The 19,015-nt window shown below is 37.2% G+C and overlaps 1 protein-coding gene across 4 annotated transcripts in view; it reads left to right on the top strand.

Annotated features, from left to right (window-relative positions):
* LOC140481437 (mitogen-activated protein kinase kinase kinase kinase 4) overlaps window positions 1-19,015 on the top strand; it is a 259,191-nt gene that overhangs the window by 229,926 nt on the left and 10,250 nt on the right. For all 4 annotated transcript variants that reach the window (XM_072577610.1, XM_072577608.1, XM_072577609.1 and 1 more), the window contains 5 exons: window positions 1,950-2,067; window positions 5,618-5,788; window positions 6,188-6,331; window positions 12,338-12,472; window positions 17,281-17,381. In XM_072577610.1, coding sequence (XP_072433711.1) covers window positions 1,950-2,067; window positions 5,618-5,788; window positions 6,188-6,331; window positions 12,338-12,472; window positions 17,281-17,381 — 669 coding nt within the window. The remainder of the gene's footprint in view (window positions 1-1,949; window positions 2,068-5,617; window positions 5,789-6,187; window positions 6,332-12,337; window positions 12,473-17,280; window positions 17,382-19,015) is intronic.

Here is a 19,015-nt window from a genome sequence, read left to right as displayed (position 1 = left end):
CAACAAAGTAGTCATGCAGTCTTCATTTAAGCTGTCCAGTGTAGAGTAGACCAATTTATGGGCAGTAACTATAATATGTTAATTTTTTTAAAAAAAACAGAAGAAAACCATTGCTTCATCCCAAATGTGAGGCTTTCATGTAAACAGCACAGGTGAGGTTACCATTTGTGGCCCACTCTTTCTTGCTGCTGACTGGTTAGCTGAGATGATAGAGCAAGGTGCTAATAACATCAAGGTCGTTGGTTTAATCCCCATACTTTCGAAAAAACATGAAGAAGAACAACTTAGCATTATGCTGAGTTCAGTGATTCAGGTGGGTGAGTAAGAGAATGAAGCTGATGGTTTTACGAAGGTCAGATTTTTCCAGGTTGGTCCTTTCTCCTCAACTGCACGTTCCTCTCTACCTTGTTTGACAAGGTACGTCAAGTTTTTCTGTTCTATTTCATATACTTGTGCACTCAGCCATTTCCCCCCAGATCAGTGATAAGGTGTATCATCGATCCCACGAGCCTTCATGTTTGACAGATCAGTCTGCCTTGATGCCATCTCTGGAATGATCCCATCACCAAATACAATTTCGGCTCACTTCCCTCTCCTCATTACCTCTACAATCCCCTTGTTCAGTCTGCAATCAATCCCAACCCTCCTTTCCTTCTTAGAATGTAAGTAGTTATCTAGAAAATGCAAATCTTGCCCTTTTATGTCTTTCCCCTTTCATGGTTTAAGAAGCAAAATACACTTTTCAGATGAAATGGTGATTTCCCTGTTATTTTTCAATTTACTATACTGTATTCACCATTACTGTCTAATATTTACATTGGGCAGACCAAACTTAAACTGGGTGACCACTTCTCTCACTCCTCAACTGAGTATCCCACTCTCACCTATTGCTTGGCCTGATGCAGTGCACTGGCACAAGTTTGAGGAAAGGCACTTCTTTTGTCTTCTTGCTTTACAATATCTAGAATAATCATTGATTTCAACAATTTTAGATAGTAACCTCTGCCCCCATTTTGTTTTATTTCACATTTTTAAACTTTATTTCCATCTGCTTTACTTTCAGTTATTTATGATCCTGCTGTTCATATCACCTCTTGGCATATCTTCTGTTCATTAATTTGTTTCATTACCACAATTATATTTGGATCATTCACCCTTATGTCATTTAATCATCTCTCTTTCATATCCTTTTGCTGGCATTACCTTCCCTGCTTTTGCTTGCTCAAAACCTAATGCACTTCTAACTCTGACCAATTCTGATGTAAAATCATGGACCTAAAATATGAACTGTTTCTTTCTCCACATATGCTGCTATATCATGTTTCTTTCAGTGTCTAAATAGCCGGTCTTATTGAAATTGTGCATTGTTAAAATGTTCAGTTACCCAAAACTGACACTGAAACCAATAACTGGGTGACACAGGTTTACATTTGGAAATAAGTCAATGTTTGATCAAATTTATCAAGTCTAAATTATGTTAAGCTATTTACTCTAGAAGGATTGGTGTGTTTCTTTGGATTATTAAATATGCTGGTCAGAGTTTTGTTTACACCTTATCTGCAACATTTTATATATTTATAATATGCAACTTAAGTTTGAAGTTAGCACAATTTTAGGTTAAAGTATGTTTTCTGTGCAAAATTCACAGTTTGCTTCTTCATTTATATGCTAAGTTAAAGAGTGTAACAATCCATTTGGCGCTGGTTTGTGTGATAGGCTCATGTCAATTAACTCATGACATTAGAAAGTTATAGAATTGTGATAAGTTAGTGCAAAATTAGCTTTTAAAAGTAGATTTGTTCATGTGAATGCTTGCTGTTATATATGTAAAATGATTAAATTCAGAAACGTGCAATTTCAAATAACAGTGGATCTCTCTCAAGTGTATTCTGCCTTGTCTTTTGCATTTTCTAATTTTAATTCACTTTAATTGAATTTTCCTATTATAGACCCCATCAGCAGGAAATACACTCCAGAAACACAAATCATCATCTTCATTCACACCATTTATAGATCCCCGATTATTGCAAATATCCCCATCTAGTGGAACCACGATATCTTCAATGGGTAAGTGATAAAATACAGTGCATTTGTCATGATATAAAAGATTATGGTGACTGTAATTCACTTTGTAAAGGAAATGCAATTGGAAGGATCTGCTGCAATATTCATCTTAAAATTTTGGATATATGTTCCCATTGTTCTCAAGTGGGTTTGGACACGTGAAAGATATTGTAACAAGTCTTGGATTTATTAATATGAATTAGACAGAGTGAAAAAGGCACAGACATTACCTTTAAACTGTTCTAATGAAAAGGGTGGACAGTGGACCAAATGGATATCTCTTATGCTGTGATTGACCACCTTTCAATTCAATGTCTAAAAAAAAAACAAAACCAACGAACTGCAGATGTTGGAAATCAGAAACAGAAACAAAAATTGCTGGAAAATCTCTAAGTCTGGCAACATCTGTGGAATGAAAGCAGAGTTAACGTTTGGGCCCAGTGACCCTCACTTCTGAAGAAGGGTGTGCTTGTGCACAGCTGCAACAGGGATCTGTAATCTGTGCCCTTTGCAGCATTGACTTCCAGTTTTGAAAGTTGTTACCATGTATGAACCTCTGAGCATTTCCTTGGTCTCTAGATTAACAGTCCAATGATAATACCACTAGGTCATTGCCTCCCATTTATTTGCAAGGTTTTCTTTGAATACTTGGATGTGAGCCATCAGGCCTCTTTGTTAATCTGTCCAATTTGATTGTTGTTGCTACGATTAGATAGTCATGGAACAAGAAAGTTTCATTTAGAATTGTTTTGAGTTGTAAAGGGGCTCAATGTTATTCAAAGAACATTGAGGGCAGCACGGTGGCTCAGAGGGCAGCAGCATAGTGGCTCAGTGGTTAGCACTCCTGCCTCACAGCTCCAATGAAATATGTTTCTAAAATCCAGTGAGTATAAGCCTATTCTATTCAACTTTCTTCATAAGGCAACATCTTAAAATTATAGAGTCATAGAGATGTACAGCATGGAAACAGACCCTTTGGTCGAACTCTTCCATGCTGACCAAATATCCTAAATAAATCTGGTCCCATTTACCAGCATTTTGTTCATATCCATCTAAACCCTTCCTATTCGTATACCCATCCAGATGCCTTTTAAATGCTGTAATTGTACCAGCCACTTCCACTTCCTCTGGCAGCTCATTCCGTACATGTGCCACCCTTCTATGTGGAAAAAGTTGGCACTTAGGTCCCTTTTTAAATATTTCCCCTCTCACCTTAAACATATGCCCTCTAGATATGGAATACCTCACTCTGGGGAAAAGACTTTGTATATTTAACCTATCCATGCCTTTCGTGAACTTCAAAAGGTCACTCCTCAGCCTCCGATGATTCGGAGGAAATACCCCCAGCCTATTCAGCCTCTTCCTATAGCTCAAACTCTCCAACCCTGGCAACATCCTTGTAAACACTCATAGGAATTTGTAATCACTCTAGTAAACTTTCACTAAAGTGTTTCCAATGCAAGTATGCCCCTCACCAAAGCCAAAATTGTTGCGTACTCTAGGTGTGATCTCACCAATGCCCTGTACAGTTGTTGTAAGACTTTCCTCATCTAATACACTCTCTCCTTTGTGCAATAAAGGCTGAATTTCCATTTGTCTTCCTGAAGACATGCTGTATCTGCATGTTATTCATGTATGAGAATACCCAGATTCTACTCCACTAAAGAAGTGTGCTGTCTCTCCATTTAAATTATATTGCCAAAATGGATAACTTCATGTTTATGAGATTGTACTGTATCTGCCAAATTGTTGCCTGCTCATTTAACTATCTATTTTCCTTCAAAACTTCTTGCCTCATCACAACTTGTTTTCTTGTTAATCCTTGTATCATCGGAAATTTTAGCTGCAGCACATTCAGTCCTTTTGTCGCTGTAAAATATATCACTAGTGGTTGAGGCCCTAACACTGATTCCACTTATTATAGGTTTCCAACCTGAGTTGATCCATTTATCCCTATTCTCTATTTCCTATTAGTCAACCAGTCATCCATCCATGCTAAAACATCACCCAATGCCATAAACTGCTATTTTGTGCAGTAGTCTTTGCTGTGGAACCTTACCAAATCTTTTGTTCAGAAATTCAAATCCATTCCACAGCTGCTGATGTGCATTTAAGCACCTTGCTTATTGCATCGTTAGAGAATTCTAATAAATCTGTATCACGCCATTTCCCTTTCATCAAACCATGTTGACTCTGGTTGATTGAATGATGATTTTTGAAATATCTTGCCATTTTTTCATTAATAGATTCAGCACTTTCTCTGACAGAATTGAGGTAACTTTTCTGTAGCTTCTTGCATTCCTGTCTTTCCTTTCTTAAATTGGGGAGTTATGTTTGCAGTTCTCCAATCGATTGGGACCTTTTCTAGAGTTGAGTGAATTTTGGTAGATTGCAATCAATGCTGTTATTGTCTCTATTACCGCTTCTTCGATAACCCTAAAATGCAGAATACAGATCCCTGCGGCTAGTCAGCAGTTAGTCCAACTAATTTTCAGTATTTTTATCACTAGTGCTTGGGAGAATCTTAAGGTGTTCCTTCCCTATTGGTTTTGATCAACCCTGATATATTCTCTTAATGCACTGGATATTTTGCTAAAATTCTTCATTCAAATCTAATGGATCTTAATTTTTAGCACAGACAATAACGAGGTTATATAAAATAATTGCCTATATTGTTTTGCCACACTTAACTAATTACTTTGTCTTATTCATCATTCCTTGGCCATCACCATCCCATAACTTCCATTTGTTCTTTGCTATCCCCACTCATCACATTTATCCCATCCCACATAGCATGGAAAAAGTCTGCAAAAAGACCCTGAAGTCAGAAATGACCTCCTGCCCTTCAAAAGGGTTTTCGAATGAGCGTGTTAACTGTAGTCTCAATTGATCACAGTGGCTTCTGTTGTGTGTATGGAGCATTATATTGGAGGTATCTAATGTCTCCAGTATCAATGCTAATGAATTGGCAGCCTGAAATGTGCACAATCGCATGTTCAGTCCATTATATGATATTTTACAAAATGAATTCTGTTGTTTATTCAGTTACTTCAAAGACCAAGCATGCCATAACAAAATATTTGCTTGCAGAAATGTTGTATTCTGTCTATTCTTTAAAATTGGTTAAGGAAAGAGAAAATTCCTATGACCCTTTTACTTAGCTCTTTAATATGAAATGATCCACTTGTCGAAGGCAGAATGGCAACCCAGCTGAGAACCTCTGCAGCAACCTAACAGATAAATTTAGAAGTCAGTCCCTTATGATTTGAACACTCAGCTGCTTCAGCTGTTCTGGTAGTATTAAGGATATGCAAAAACTAAGATCAATAATAGTGTTGCAAAAACAGAAAGTGCTTGAGAAACTCAGGTCTGTCAGCATCACTGGAGAAAGAAACAGGGCTAATGTTTTGAGTCTGTTATGACTTCAGAAATGTTATTAAAAAGTGAAAGATAGTGTTGCGTAGTTTTGATTTTATTCAGAATTATTCATGGAAGAGGTATGGATAAGCACAATATTGAAATGATTTTTAACTCTGATATTTGTGTTTTGTAGTTGTTTTCTCTAATGACCAGATTAGACCCGAGTCAGTGAAGCAAGATCCAAGCAGAAAAGGATCTGTTGTCAATGTAAATCCAACCAACATCAGGCCACAGAGTGACACACCAGAAATCCGGAAGTACAAGAAGAGATTCAACTCTGAAATCCTTTGCGCTGCATTATGGGGCAAGTTTTTTTCTTGAATCTGTCACATATCTCTTGTACATTGAAGTGAGTGTGTGTGAATATACTACAAGATTGTGTGAATGTTGAAATTCACATTTTTCATCAAGCCAGGCTCTTTATTTCGGTTGAGAAAAAAGTTAGATTTCATGTAATACTACCAATGCAGTGTTACTGCTGAGCAGTTTAGTTTTGGACCAATGCAAAGAAGTTGTGGAACAAAAGTGAACACTGAGTCTGATCTTACTCTGAAATGGAACACTACATTCAATTTGTGCTGACTTTGGATTTACACGAACAAATTGTCACAAAGCAAAACCATTTCTTATTGGTGCTAGAGTGTTAACATGAGTACTCCATTACTAAATGAAGGAGATGTTTACATCTTCCTGTTTTTTTTAGGTGTGAATTTATTAGTGGGTACAGAAAGTGGGCTGATGCTGCTGGACAGGAGTGGTCAAGGAAAGGTGTATCCTCTGATTAATCGTAGACGTTTTCAGCAAATGGATGTGCTTGAGGGATTGAATGTGCTGGTGACAATATCGGGTTAGTGTTCTTTTGCATCTAGATATATTAAATTCCTGTTGTGGTACATTGTGTTTCTAAATGTATATTGAAACATAGCTTCATGTTTTTGGCAGGTGATTGCGTGCAACTAGAATAGATCATTTAAAATTGAGTAGTGCAATTCAATTAAAATTCATTTGTTATGACAAATTAATATGCATTATTTAAGTCAAATGCTTTCAACATGCGAAATAGGAGTACACCGTGTGGTTCCTGTAGCCCACTCCATCATTCACTATGATCACAACTGATTTGATCCTGGTCTTAACTATTTTCTGCCTGTTTTGATTCCCTTGTATTAAAAATATTCATTGGCAATTCCCATTGCTCTCTAGGGTAGAAAATTCTAAAGACTCACATTCTTCCTCAACTCACATCTCAAATGAGGCACCCTTAATCTTAGATGATGCACATTTAATTCTAGATTCTCCAATCAATGAAACTTCGCTCTATACTTAAACCCTCTCAGAATCTTGTATGTTTCAGTAAGATATCCTCATTCTTTTAAAATCCACTGAGTATAGTTTCAGTCTGCTCAATCCTTCTTATTAAAACAGCCTATTGTGGAATAGACTAACCCATGCAAATATATTAAGGAGATAGCCTAATCCCTAACTTTTACCTTATTTAAGGGCGAGTGCAAGGTGCTGCGTTCCAGATGTAATTCAATTGGTCACACTACTCAGCTTTAGCAAAATGTACTTTATTCTTACCCCCAGTTAAAATACAAACAAAAAGAAGAATTTATGTAACTTTAACTCTGTTGGAAAACTTAACAGAATAATAGATTATTTAACCACTGAATAGCATCTGTTCCAAATAGTAATATCCCATAAACAGACTCTTGGCAAAGACAAAGTCAATAAAACTGTGTCTCAGAGAGAGAGAGAGAGCTTCAAAACCTGAGCAACTACTGAAAACTAAACTAAAGCTCTGGTTCAGTGGGAGCCTGTCTGCACCCGTTCAAATGCTTCTATTGTTCTAACTTCAAAAAAAGCTCCAAGGTCCCTCGAGCTGTTTATTTTATTGGTTTGGAGCAGACTGCTTCAAATTCTGTCTCAACATCTCTTCTTTTAAAACAGCCAGGATGAAACACACCTTTTAAAGCCACATTATCATCACAAGCCCTTCAAAAATCAACTCTGTCAACCTTCTCTGAATTGCCTCCAGTAGAATTATGACCTTCTTGAAATAAGGGGAAAAAATCTGCGTGCAGTACTCTTAATTGTGGTCTTATCAGTTCCATTACTGTAGTAAATAGATTTCACTACTTTAAAATCCAGTCGCTGCAGTCCAGTCTAATATTCCACTTGTCTTCCTAACTACTTCATTTGCCTGCAATCCCTTTGTGAGTCATGTCAGAGATGAAGGTTTGAATTATGACTTCGTAAAAGGAAAATCAATCCTGAAGTGAGGATATCCCTTACTAAACCTCCTGAAATGAAAGCATGTATTTCCTGCATTGTAGTTGGAGTTGACTGAATCTGGTGATTGACTTACTGCATGATGGAGTGGGAATCTGAAACTTTAGAAGGAAGCCCAGGAAGTATTCCTGGAGATGAAACCAGTAACCTCCTGGGATACACTGGGTGAACTCCAGTGAGGCATTTGGATTTGTGGAGCTCTGTAATTCTTGGTTTTGTCGACATGTACCCAAACTCTCACTGGCCAGTTCAACAGAACAGTCTGTTGGAGATAGTTTATTGAATCCATATCTGTGTCCTGTATTTATTTTTTTTATGATTCTTTGGAGCAACTAAACACTTAGTTCCTCCCTCATCACATTTGAAACTAAAAGAGTATTGTCACAGTTGTATGATTTGAAGAGTTTTCATTTTTGCTTTACTCTTTCTCAACATTCCTCATTTCTTTGTATAGAGCTGTCCTAAGCATTGCATTCGATTTATGTTCATGCTGGTCTTTCCAGGGAGTGATTCTTTATGTATTGTCACTCTCTGGGCGGCACGGTGGCACAGTGGCTAGCACTGGTGCCTCACAGCGCCAGAGACCCGGGTTCAATTCTAGCCTCAGGCGACTGTCTGTGTGGAGTTTGCACGTTCTCCCCGTGTTTGCGTGGGTTTCCTCCGGGTGCTCCGGTTTCCTCCCACAGTCCAAAGATGTGTAGGTCAGGTGAATTGGCCATGCTAAAGTGCCCATAGTGTTAGGTAAGGGGTAAATGTAGGGGTATGGGTGGGTTGCGCTTCGGCGGGTCGGTGTGGACTTGTTGGGCCGAAGGGCCTGTTTCCACACTGTAAGTAATCTAATCTAATCAAACTCTCCCTACATCCCTGCATCCCTGCACTTTGTTCTTCTGATATTTAGAAAATTTGGACAATGCAGGAATGTTTATGGTGCAAAGGAAGGTCACTGCCCATCATGTCTGCACCTCCAGAAAAAACAGACCACCCATCCTAATCCCATTTTTCAGTCCTCTGTCCATATCTCTGAAGAGTCTGGTACTTAAAAAGATGTCTGAATATGCTCCTTAAGTGAATTTGAGAGATTCTTCCACGACTGCCCTTCTGGACAGGGCATTCTAGTCCTCCAACCACCCTCTGAATGAAAAGCATTTTCCTCATTTCCTCTTTAATTTTATTCCCAACCATTTTCACATTGTGTCTCCTTATTACTGCTAAGGGAAACTAGTCTTCCCATCCACACTACCCTTCACAAATTTATGCTTCTCAGTCAAGGATCTTGTTCTATTTTTCTTTATATTTGAGTGATTGAATGTTGGTGTTAAGGACATTTCCATTAACCAATGACTGCATTGTAAATCCCAACTAATGTTAAAGATATAGTGCAGCATCAACTGTAACATTTAGAACACAATGTAAATGTATTGAGTTGAATGACAGTGCAATCTACTTCTTATTTACCTGGGCAGGTTGTAAAGGATTCTGACAGAATTAAGTTTTCCATCAATTAGTTCTCAACAGCTATATAGTTTAGAGTGAGAAATGCTGAAGTCTGTTTGTGAATAAGCCAGAGACGTTTAAGCTGTGTTGAATGCAACACTTCTTTTTTTTAATGGCTGCATTTCCCAGGATAGCCACTGGAATGCAGCAACGTGTTACATACAATCCGTGCTATTGAGCACCAATGTAGTCAGTAATCTTTATTCAGCTCTGGTTGGTTGATCTGGATATGACCCGCTCAGACCAATGGGATGATGATCTGATCCTTTCTCGTCAGTGTCAAGATAGCATTTCAACAGAATTTTAAAATTTGAGGCATTTGCTGAGACGTAAGTTCTACTGCTTTAGTGGCCACCGTAAAGAACAAACAAATATTTGGTGAATAATGAAGATATATTTAAATTTTCTGTGTTGTGAATGTGGTCAAAAAGCTCAACGGTGGTTACATTACATTCTTGCAATTAGATTGGAGTTTTTTTCCGTGCATTTGCTATTTTACTCTGCGGTTTCGTTGAAAATTGTTAAGCCTCAGAACAAAGATATTTTGGACTAACTGTCAGTGAAGCATGTTAGCTGTGAAGTCAGCAAAATTATCATTTTATTGGAGTGGGTTCTGTTATTACTTCAGATTTTAAAAAAATGAACATGTTTCTATTATATTTGCAGTCTTCTGAAGTAAGAACATCTGTTTATGATCTGAAGCAGAAAAGAGGGAGCCCATGGTTGTTACCTGACAGCTACCTCATAAATACTTATCCAAATTATTCGAATGACTGCTAAATAAAATATTTTTCCTTTTGAATGATGTTGACAGTGTGACATCATTGATAACATTTGTACATATTATGAGCATTTGTTCTTAAAATGTGCTTTTGTTATTCTGAAACTTGTCCATCTGTACCCTTGTGGCCAAAACCATAATCACTGCATACAATTTTTATGCTTTTTTAAAATCATTGATAACAGTAGTAAATTACTGATTGAAAATTGCAGACTACAAATTTAATGTGTCCGTCCCTCTGAGATTTTTCAGACTTTACTGGACTATGTGACCTTTTCTTTAAGAGGAATGGGATTTTTACATTTTAACAGAGCATTAAGCATTCTGATAAGTGATAGCAGCTTGATTGACATTTTAATTTCCCAGTGAAAAGCCATCACTTCTGCTTTTCAAGTCAATAACAGCATAACCAAGGCTGACACCTCCAATTTATTAATTGAGAGAGTAGAATATAATTTTGATCTACTACAGAATGCTCTGGAATATTATGCTTATGGGCTTTCAAGCAATAGATTATGGAATTATGGCTGATACCTGGGAGTACCTTATTCTCTTTTGTTCTAGGAACTAATGCCATAGTAAGTTGGGTAAGCTAAAAGAAAATGAAATACTAGTAGTGACTTTAATGGTGGAGACTGAAGTGTTGTATTGCAAGAATATTTAATGGTTCTCTTAGTACATAGCCCTGAGGAACCCTTAGTACATTCCCCTTGCTGCAGTGATATTCTTGGAGTTAAATGATTGACCTTCAACATCCACAACCATGTTCATTTTGCTAGGCATGATTCCACCCGATGGAAAACTTACTCCTAACTCCCCTAGACTCTAGTTATGCAAGGGTACCTTGATGCTGTACTTTGATGTCAAGGGCAGTGACTTTTGCCACACTTCTGGAGTTTAGTTTTTTTTTTGTTAATGTTTGGATCAAGGCTAAATTGAGGTCAGATGTTGGCAGAACCCAAAGTGAGCAGGGCATCGCTGAGAAAGTGCCACTTAATAACATTGTCGATGACTCCTTCAACCAGTTTGCTGATGATGGGCAGTAGACTAATAAGGTGTTGATTGGTCTGATTGGACCTGAAAAATGTGTTGCTGGAAAAGCGCAGCAGGTCAGGCAGCATCCAAGGGGCAGGAGAAACGACATTTTGGGCATAAGCCCTTCTTCAGGAATGAGGAGGGTGTGCCAAGCAGGCTAAGCCTTGTAGAGGGAGGAAGAGAGCTTCTTCAAGGAAGGCATCCTTGCAAGAGAATTCACAGTAGGTTAAAATCAATTTAGGAGAAAATGAGGACTGTAGATCAGGAAATATCCATGTACTTAAAGCATTATTTCATAAATGGTAAAGATTAAATATCATACATTTTCATTGTTTCTGCAAGATCCAGTATGAGGAAATTAAATGCCCTTACTGTTAAGTAATGTCATCCCAATTTCAGCTCGTTATAGAGATTTTGTAAAATCAGTATTTACAAAGTTTTGTGCTTGAAATTGCCTCCTTTATCAGATGTACTCTAAAAATATTGAAAAATAATTAGCTCTCTTTCCCTTTATTTGCCAAATGTCTCCAATTCTGGTCAGTATTATTCCTTCTCTCCCTCCATCTGGTTCTCCTTCAATTTATATCATTTTTGTTCAGTTTTTAAGTGGCTAAATACATCAGACACCCTTGCCTGAGTCTTTGTGACATTTGTAAATAATCTTACATTTGCATTAATGTTAGACTACCGATCTATGAGTGTTTGTTGCCATCACATTTATATGTGAATGTAGGCCACTGGTGGATATGTTCTCTGTATTGATTGTTTAATTCCATCAGTGAAGTGTATCTCCTCGGAAGTATATAAACACTTGCTCTTCAGTCAAATATATAGTGTGTCTTGGTGTTTGACACTGAATCTCTTTCATTGTTTGAATTTAGCACTTTTTATTGTCTCAAATTATGTTTCTTGAATTCAAGTGGATCAGAATAACATTAGACTGTCAGTTAATACATTGAAGAAATGATTCAACAGAAGCTGTCTAGTTTGATTTTTACTGATATGGTTTCAGACAGTCTCCAAACTTCAGCAGAGAGACTGAAAAACCTTCCATAAGATGAGACGAGATAGTAATTATTAAGCTCCAAGTTACAGTTCTTCCAAAAATGCTGTTGCCTGCAGATTTATGATCATGTCTTTCTGTACTGATAATCTTATATTGGTACTTCAGCGTTTCGTTTTATTACGTTATTTTACATTGTTCACTCTCCTAAATTGTAACCATCCATAATTTTGCACATTTGCTTAAAGGGAAGAAAAACAAATTGCGAGTATATTATTTGTCCTGGTTAAGAAACAAGATATTGCACAATGATCCTGAAGTAGAGAAAAAACAAGGCTGGACAACAGTTGGGGACTTAGAAGGATGTGTACACTACAAAGTTGGTAAGAAAGTTATGTGCACTTTAAAACAAAGTAGTAAAGTTATAAAAATGTTGGTACATCTGCAGCATTATAAATAATATGAAAAATGTATAAGTTAATTTCATCTGACATTATGCTTGGGTGTGTGAAATCCTTTTATCAAATCACTTGCTGGCATTTTGTGACATCATTTAAAACTTCATTGCACTAAGCCCGCAGCTCATTGTGACTACGTTTACTGTATCTTGGTATATATACTCAAGTATGTAATTGTTTGAGTAGCTTATTTTCCCCCTAAAAATGGTATCTATTTTGTGTAATATCATTAGATTTAGAAAATATTTAAAAATCTTCATCTTGAAAATATATTTTTGAATCATGTAAGAGTAAACTTATGATTGGCAAATTGGCTGTTCCTATCATTACTGCTGTGGAGATTTTGCGTAGGCTGAGGAAAAATCTCATGTTCTTGCCAGTTATAAGTAAAAGGTGCACTGAATTTTGGCAGGTCTGAAGTCACTTGAGTACCATAATGTCATAAAGTTGATTTCAATCTATTTTATGATTATATTTGAAATGTCATTCTCTGGCAATTAAGTACTGGGAAGTGCAAATAACACTCAGCCGGAGATACTGTTCTCTTATGTTGGTGAAGGGACATTGTGAAACAGAATTTGTATTCTTAACCCTACACCTGACTATGCTGATTTATTGTGTGCAGTAATAGAAATCAGGAGGAAGTATACACGAGATTTACTTCATTGCGAAACTGTTTCAGGAAACAACAGATCAAAAGGAAGTGAAGAAGGGTACTGAGAGAGTGAAAGCGTAGCGGCAAAGATAAAATAGAATTATCTGCATTTTAATTTAAAATAAATCCCAACACACAATTCTGAAAGAATAAAGCTTAGCATTTGAATTTTCAGTATCATGATTTTGTTTGGTAATAGTAAAGGTTTATCACACTGTTATACATTCATTGATTGGTGAGCTCACTTAGCTGGATAGCTCGTTTGACATGCAGAGTGATGCCAACTGTGTGGATTCAATTCAGGTTACCATGAAGGACTCTACTTCTCAACGTCTCCCTTCACCTGTGGGTTAAATTGCCATTACTTATATCACTGAAATGAGAGAGCAGCTCTATGATCTGTAGAACTACAGTGACTTAACCTTAAATATCTGAATACACAAATGCTGAGATTTCCCTGCATGTTTTTCTCGTATTTGTATGTATTTGAATGCCAAGTCTGTTGGTGAAGCACTGGTACAGCAAAACCTCGAGTAGTGCAGGCTAATTTGGACAACAACTTTGAAGCTTTCATAATTAACTGTGCAGGTGCTGACACTGGAAGTTGCTGTTGAAGTTCTAACATCATAATGATAAGTGCTGTGAACTTCACTATATTCTAATTCCTAAATGAATGACCTGGATTTTGAAATGCTATTCTCTCTTTTCCCTCTCTCTTCCCTCTCTCTTCCTTCTCTCTTTAATCTAAGCTCCACCATGAACTTGCTTCTCAATGTCAAAAAGATTTTGAACCAAATTTCCTTTACTCTTCAATCTCTCCTGCAAGAATAAGTTTTTCCTGATAGTGAGTTCCACCTTCTGATGCCATCTGGTCTGAGCATTTAGTTGTTTTTGTATAAATGACGTTTTTTTTGTACAGTTAATTAACGTATTGAATTCAAATTTAGTTATGTTCATAAAGAATAATCTTGTAAGCAATGTGTGAAGCCATGTAGTGAGGGAACAGATTTTAACAAAATGGAGAAGCAAAAGTGCTTTTTTTTTTAACTATTTCGGAACAACTTTGACAAACTTCCTTATTGAAAGTGTAATGTGATTCTTCTCCTCTTCCCCCACCAATTACATGTGGCAAATCTTCACAAACATAAGCAAAGACTGGAAATACATTACATTCTTGCAGCATCAGAAGAGGGGATAAAATAAAATGAGCCTCTGTTAAATGGCAGAATCCTTGTTTCATCCTTCTCCATTACAGTGAAAGTTCTACTGTCATGATTATGAGGTAGAGAAGGGTCTATAATAGAGGTTCTAACCAAATGATAATTGTGAGGAACCTTTGAAATTTAACATGACACTTGATTTTCTTTCTGTCTGCTGTTTGAATTCAATGATTAAAGTTTGTGAAATGGGGATGAGCTTTAGAACTTAGGTTTACAAATGTTATACAAGAATAACATATCCAAATACTACTTAGATAATAAGAATGTAAATGAGGTAAAAGTGTAACAGTTACACATATGGAAATCGCTATAAGTCATGATGCAGAGTAATAAAGCCATATGTGGGCTCATTTGTGGATGTCCTTAGGTAAGGAGACCAAAACTATGCCACACATCAGTTGCAATCTCACCGTAGCCCTTTATAATTAGGTTGGCCTCTCGGCTTTTTTAAACAAGTATTCCACTTCTCAATTTCTTTGACCGAATATGACCCTTGCAAAGTGTCTCCCTATTTGACCCCTGTCCGTTTTATACTTGGGCTCATCACTTCCCTGATTTGTACTGCTTTTCAGCCTCTTTGTGTTCTCCTCAGTTTACTCTCCCATCAGCTGTGGATTTTCATGAACTTAAATATTTGGAGGTGTGGGGAGGAGTTGGCACAAAGTTCACATTGAAATTGTAAAGGACTATGGAGTGGGCAAAGTGAAGCAGATTGACATGAGTATGAGTGGTTATGGGGTGACAGAAGGGCTTGGGATGGCATTGATGTCTGTGGGAGATGAAGGTGGAGGAAGTGTGTTTTTTTTAATTCAGCACTGTGCCAGAGCACTGAGTCAGGCCTTCCATCCAGACCAAGTCTGCACCCAGCAACCTCCATTTTTGTACTGGGGGCATCAAGCCTCATTCTCAGGGAGCCTCATCACCCTGGGATGAAAGTTCCTTCCTCTGGGTCGCAGTTGTGGAGTCAGGAATAATTCTGACTTTGCATTCAAGTCTTGGGGGTGAAAATTTCAGCCCTTGCTTTCAAAGTGAGAATAGAGTCATACAGCATGGAAACGAATGCTTGGGTCCAACTCATTTGCACCGATCAAGTATCCCAATCTGACCCAGTCCCATTTACCAGTATTTTGGCCAAATCCCTCTAAATCCTTCCTATTTACTTACCTATCCAGATCCCTTTTTAATTGTCGTAATTGTACCAGCCTCCTCCACTTCCTCTCGCAGTTTGTTCCAGACACACACCACCCTCTGCATGAAAAAGTTACCCCTCTGGTCCTTTTTTAAATCTTTCCCCACTCACCTTAAATGTATGCCCTCTAGATTTGGATTTGTCCACCCTAGGGGAAAAAACCCTGGCTATTCACCCTATCCATGCCCCTCATGATTTTATAAATCTTTGAGGTCAACCTTCAGCCTCTGAAGCTTCATGGAAAATAGCCTCAGCTTATTCAGCCTGTCTCTATAACTCAGACCCTCTAGTCCTGGCAATATTCTTGTAAATATTTTCTGCATTTTCAAGTTTAATAACATCTTTCCTGCAGAAGGGCAACCAGAATGGTACACAGTATTCTAAAAGTGGCCTCACCAATGTCCTGTGCAGCTGCAACATGACGTCCAAACTCCTAAACTCCGCACACTGATTGATAAAGGCAAGCATGCCAAACGTTACCTTCATCACCCTGATTACCTGCAACTCCACTTTCAAGGAACCTCCACGCTTCCCCCTTCCAAAACATCCTGGTCCCTTTTGTTCGGCAAAATTCCCCAAAGCCTTACCATTTAAGTGTATAAATTTTGGCCTGGTTTGCTTTTCCAAAATGCAACAACTCCTATTTATCTAAATTAAACTCCATCTGTCACTCCTTGGCCTGTTGGCCCATCTGATCAAGGTCCTATTGTACTCTGAGATATCATCTTTACTCTACATTGCACCATCTATTTTGGTGTCATCTGTAACTTGCTAACCATACCTTCTATATTCACATCCAAGTCATTCATATAAATGATAAAAAGCAGTGGACCCAGCAATGATCCTTGTGGCACATTGCTTGTCAAAGGTCTTCAATCTGAAAAGCAACCCTTTACCACCACTCCCTGTCTCCTACCTTCAAGCCAATTTTGAGTAGTTGGCATTTATGGAGGAGCAAGATTAGCATGCTATAGAGAACAGACTAAAAGGAAATGCTGATGATGTTGGATAATGAAAGTGAAAGAATATTTGCATGGACCTTCAACTTTGACATAGATCACTTGAGCCATATTGATGATTTCTATGCTCTGTTGTATATTTTATGCAATAAAATCTGCTAGATCATGATAAAAATATTTTAATACATTTTGACAGAGATTCCTGTTTGCCTTCCTCATGGCAGGCGCTAAATATCTCTAGAAGGCATACTGATTTATATTGAAATTGCTAACCTTTTAATTTTTGTGGCATGTGTTGTACTAAGTTCTGTTAAAAGAGATTTTCTTAATTTTTTTCTTTTGACTTGCAACACATTGTTGTGTAATCAAATGCATGCTGCTCACAAATATTTTCAATATTTGAATTGAACTAAATGTAAAATAATTAAAATCAGCAAGATTAATGAAAATTTTTAAGTAGTGTTTTCTCACAGTTGATTAGTAATTCATGACAATGCAACACTAGATTATTTAAGATATGTACAGATTTTTGCACATTCTTCCCATGATATTTTCCAAATTTGAATCCTATTTTTTTAAAAAAAGCTTTGTTACAAATATTGTGCTAACTGGCGGTTGAATTAGTAACCCTACTTAAACTTGTTAACCTAAAGTAAACTGCACATGTTTTACTTAACAACAAAATACTAAAGATGAATTTATTTTTCTAGTAAAATATGAGAGGATCAAGTTTCTAGTAATTGCTTTGAAGAATTCTGTGGAAGTCTATGCATGGGCACCAAAACCATACCACAAATTTATGGCCTTTAAGGTAAGTGATAATTTCTGAAAATGTTTGCTGTAGTTTTCATATTAGTTACTGTCAGCCTAACCAAGGCCCAGATAAGTAACACTTCTGCCTGTGAATTAGAAAATTACAGGTCCAATTTCCAATCCTTGAAACTTGAAGCCGAAAATCTAATCTGAAATTCCAGTGCACTTAGGAGTGGTGTATTGTTGCAGGTGCCTTTTTTCAGAAGCATGTTTAAGCAAGGTCACCTCTGTACTTTCATGTTGTTGAAATGAGCTTCTAGCATTTCTCTTTGTTTTAGAGGACCAAACATGTTAACCTGGTATTTTGACCAATATTTACCACTCAATCAATTTCACTCAAACCCAGAATATCTCAACATTATCACATTGCTGTTTATATGAGCTTACTGTTTGAAAATTGTTTACAGCGTTTCCTGTAAGAGATGTTTGACAAATTTATTCCAGATCTTTGAAGAAAAAAATGAGTAAGATGGATAAAGGGGAGCCAGTAGCTGTAGTGTATTTTGATTTCCAAAACGTAATTGTTAATGTGCCACATAATAATGTTATGATCCCAGGTGGTGGTCATGGTGGGCAAATCAGATCTCAGAGTGAAACCTGGCTTGCTGGATCATATGTATAATTTTGCAGTGGTTACCATATGGTCAGTCACTAGGCATATTGGCATAAGGCAACAAAGATTTGTTTCACATGTGAACACAAATTTATTATCCAAAAGAGGGAAAAAACAAAGCTATATTTTTGTATTATTACTTACACACACACGCACACGCACACACACGAGACAGAGAGCTAGGAAATGTAGAAAATCTTAGAAGAAACAGCAAAATCACATCTGTTTCCCAGCAATATCTGTTGATTCAATCCCAGAGAAACATCACTTTTATCTCAATTTTTCAACTCTTTCTGTCCAGTTCTCGCTTTTGGATAACTGGAGCAATTTTTTCCAGTACTGCAGGCCCTGAACTGCCTTTCACTTCTGACAACTTGAAAACCCACACACACACACACACACAGTCTCTCTCTCTCTCTCTCTCTCTCTCTCTCTCTCTCTCTCTCTCTCTCTCTCAGGTTGAAACCTCTCAAACTAAAAGCCTTCTCTTAGGGTGACTATTCTCTTGAACTAAAAACTTGAGTCTTCTGAACTGAAGATAGATCCCTAATCTGTTTTCTCTGTGTATTAGAAAAATGAGCACTATAAACATTTAATCAATTAATACTTAGGTATCCTGCTCGGCACTTTACTGAATGCATGTTTTTATTGAAATTATGTATTGGGCCACTTTTCCCAAATGTTTTCTGACTTTTTAATTTAAAAAAAAATCACCCTGACAGAATTGAAACCAAATTCATTTACTTTGATTTTAAAAACTAAATTCTGAAATTCTGGTTTTGCATGGATAGATCATTGGCTGACCACCAGAGAACAGAATATTAGGGTAAATCGTTAATTTTCAGTTTAGCAAACAATAGATGAGTGAGGTGTGAAAGAGATAAGTGCTGGGGTCTCAGGAAGTTACCATTTAATGATTGGATAAAAAAACTATGTGTGTTATAGCCAGGGTTGCTGACATTATAAAGATGTATGAAAGCAAGTTATGAAGAGTACATAAAATGCAGAACTTATGCACT

The sequence above is a fragment of the Chiloscyllium punctatum genome, chromosome 9 (assembly GCF_047496795.1).
Source record: "Chiloscyllium punctatum isolate Juve2018m chromosome 9, sChiPun1.3, whole genome shotgun sequence".
NCBI classification, from domain to species: Eukaryota; Metazoa; Chordata; class Chondrichthyes; order Orectolobiformes; family Hemiscylliidae; genus Chiloscyllium; species Chiloscyllium punctatum.
The sequence above is the reverse complement of the archived record's forward strand: the minus strand, read 5'-3'. Positions and strand labels throughout refer to the sequence as shown.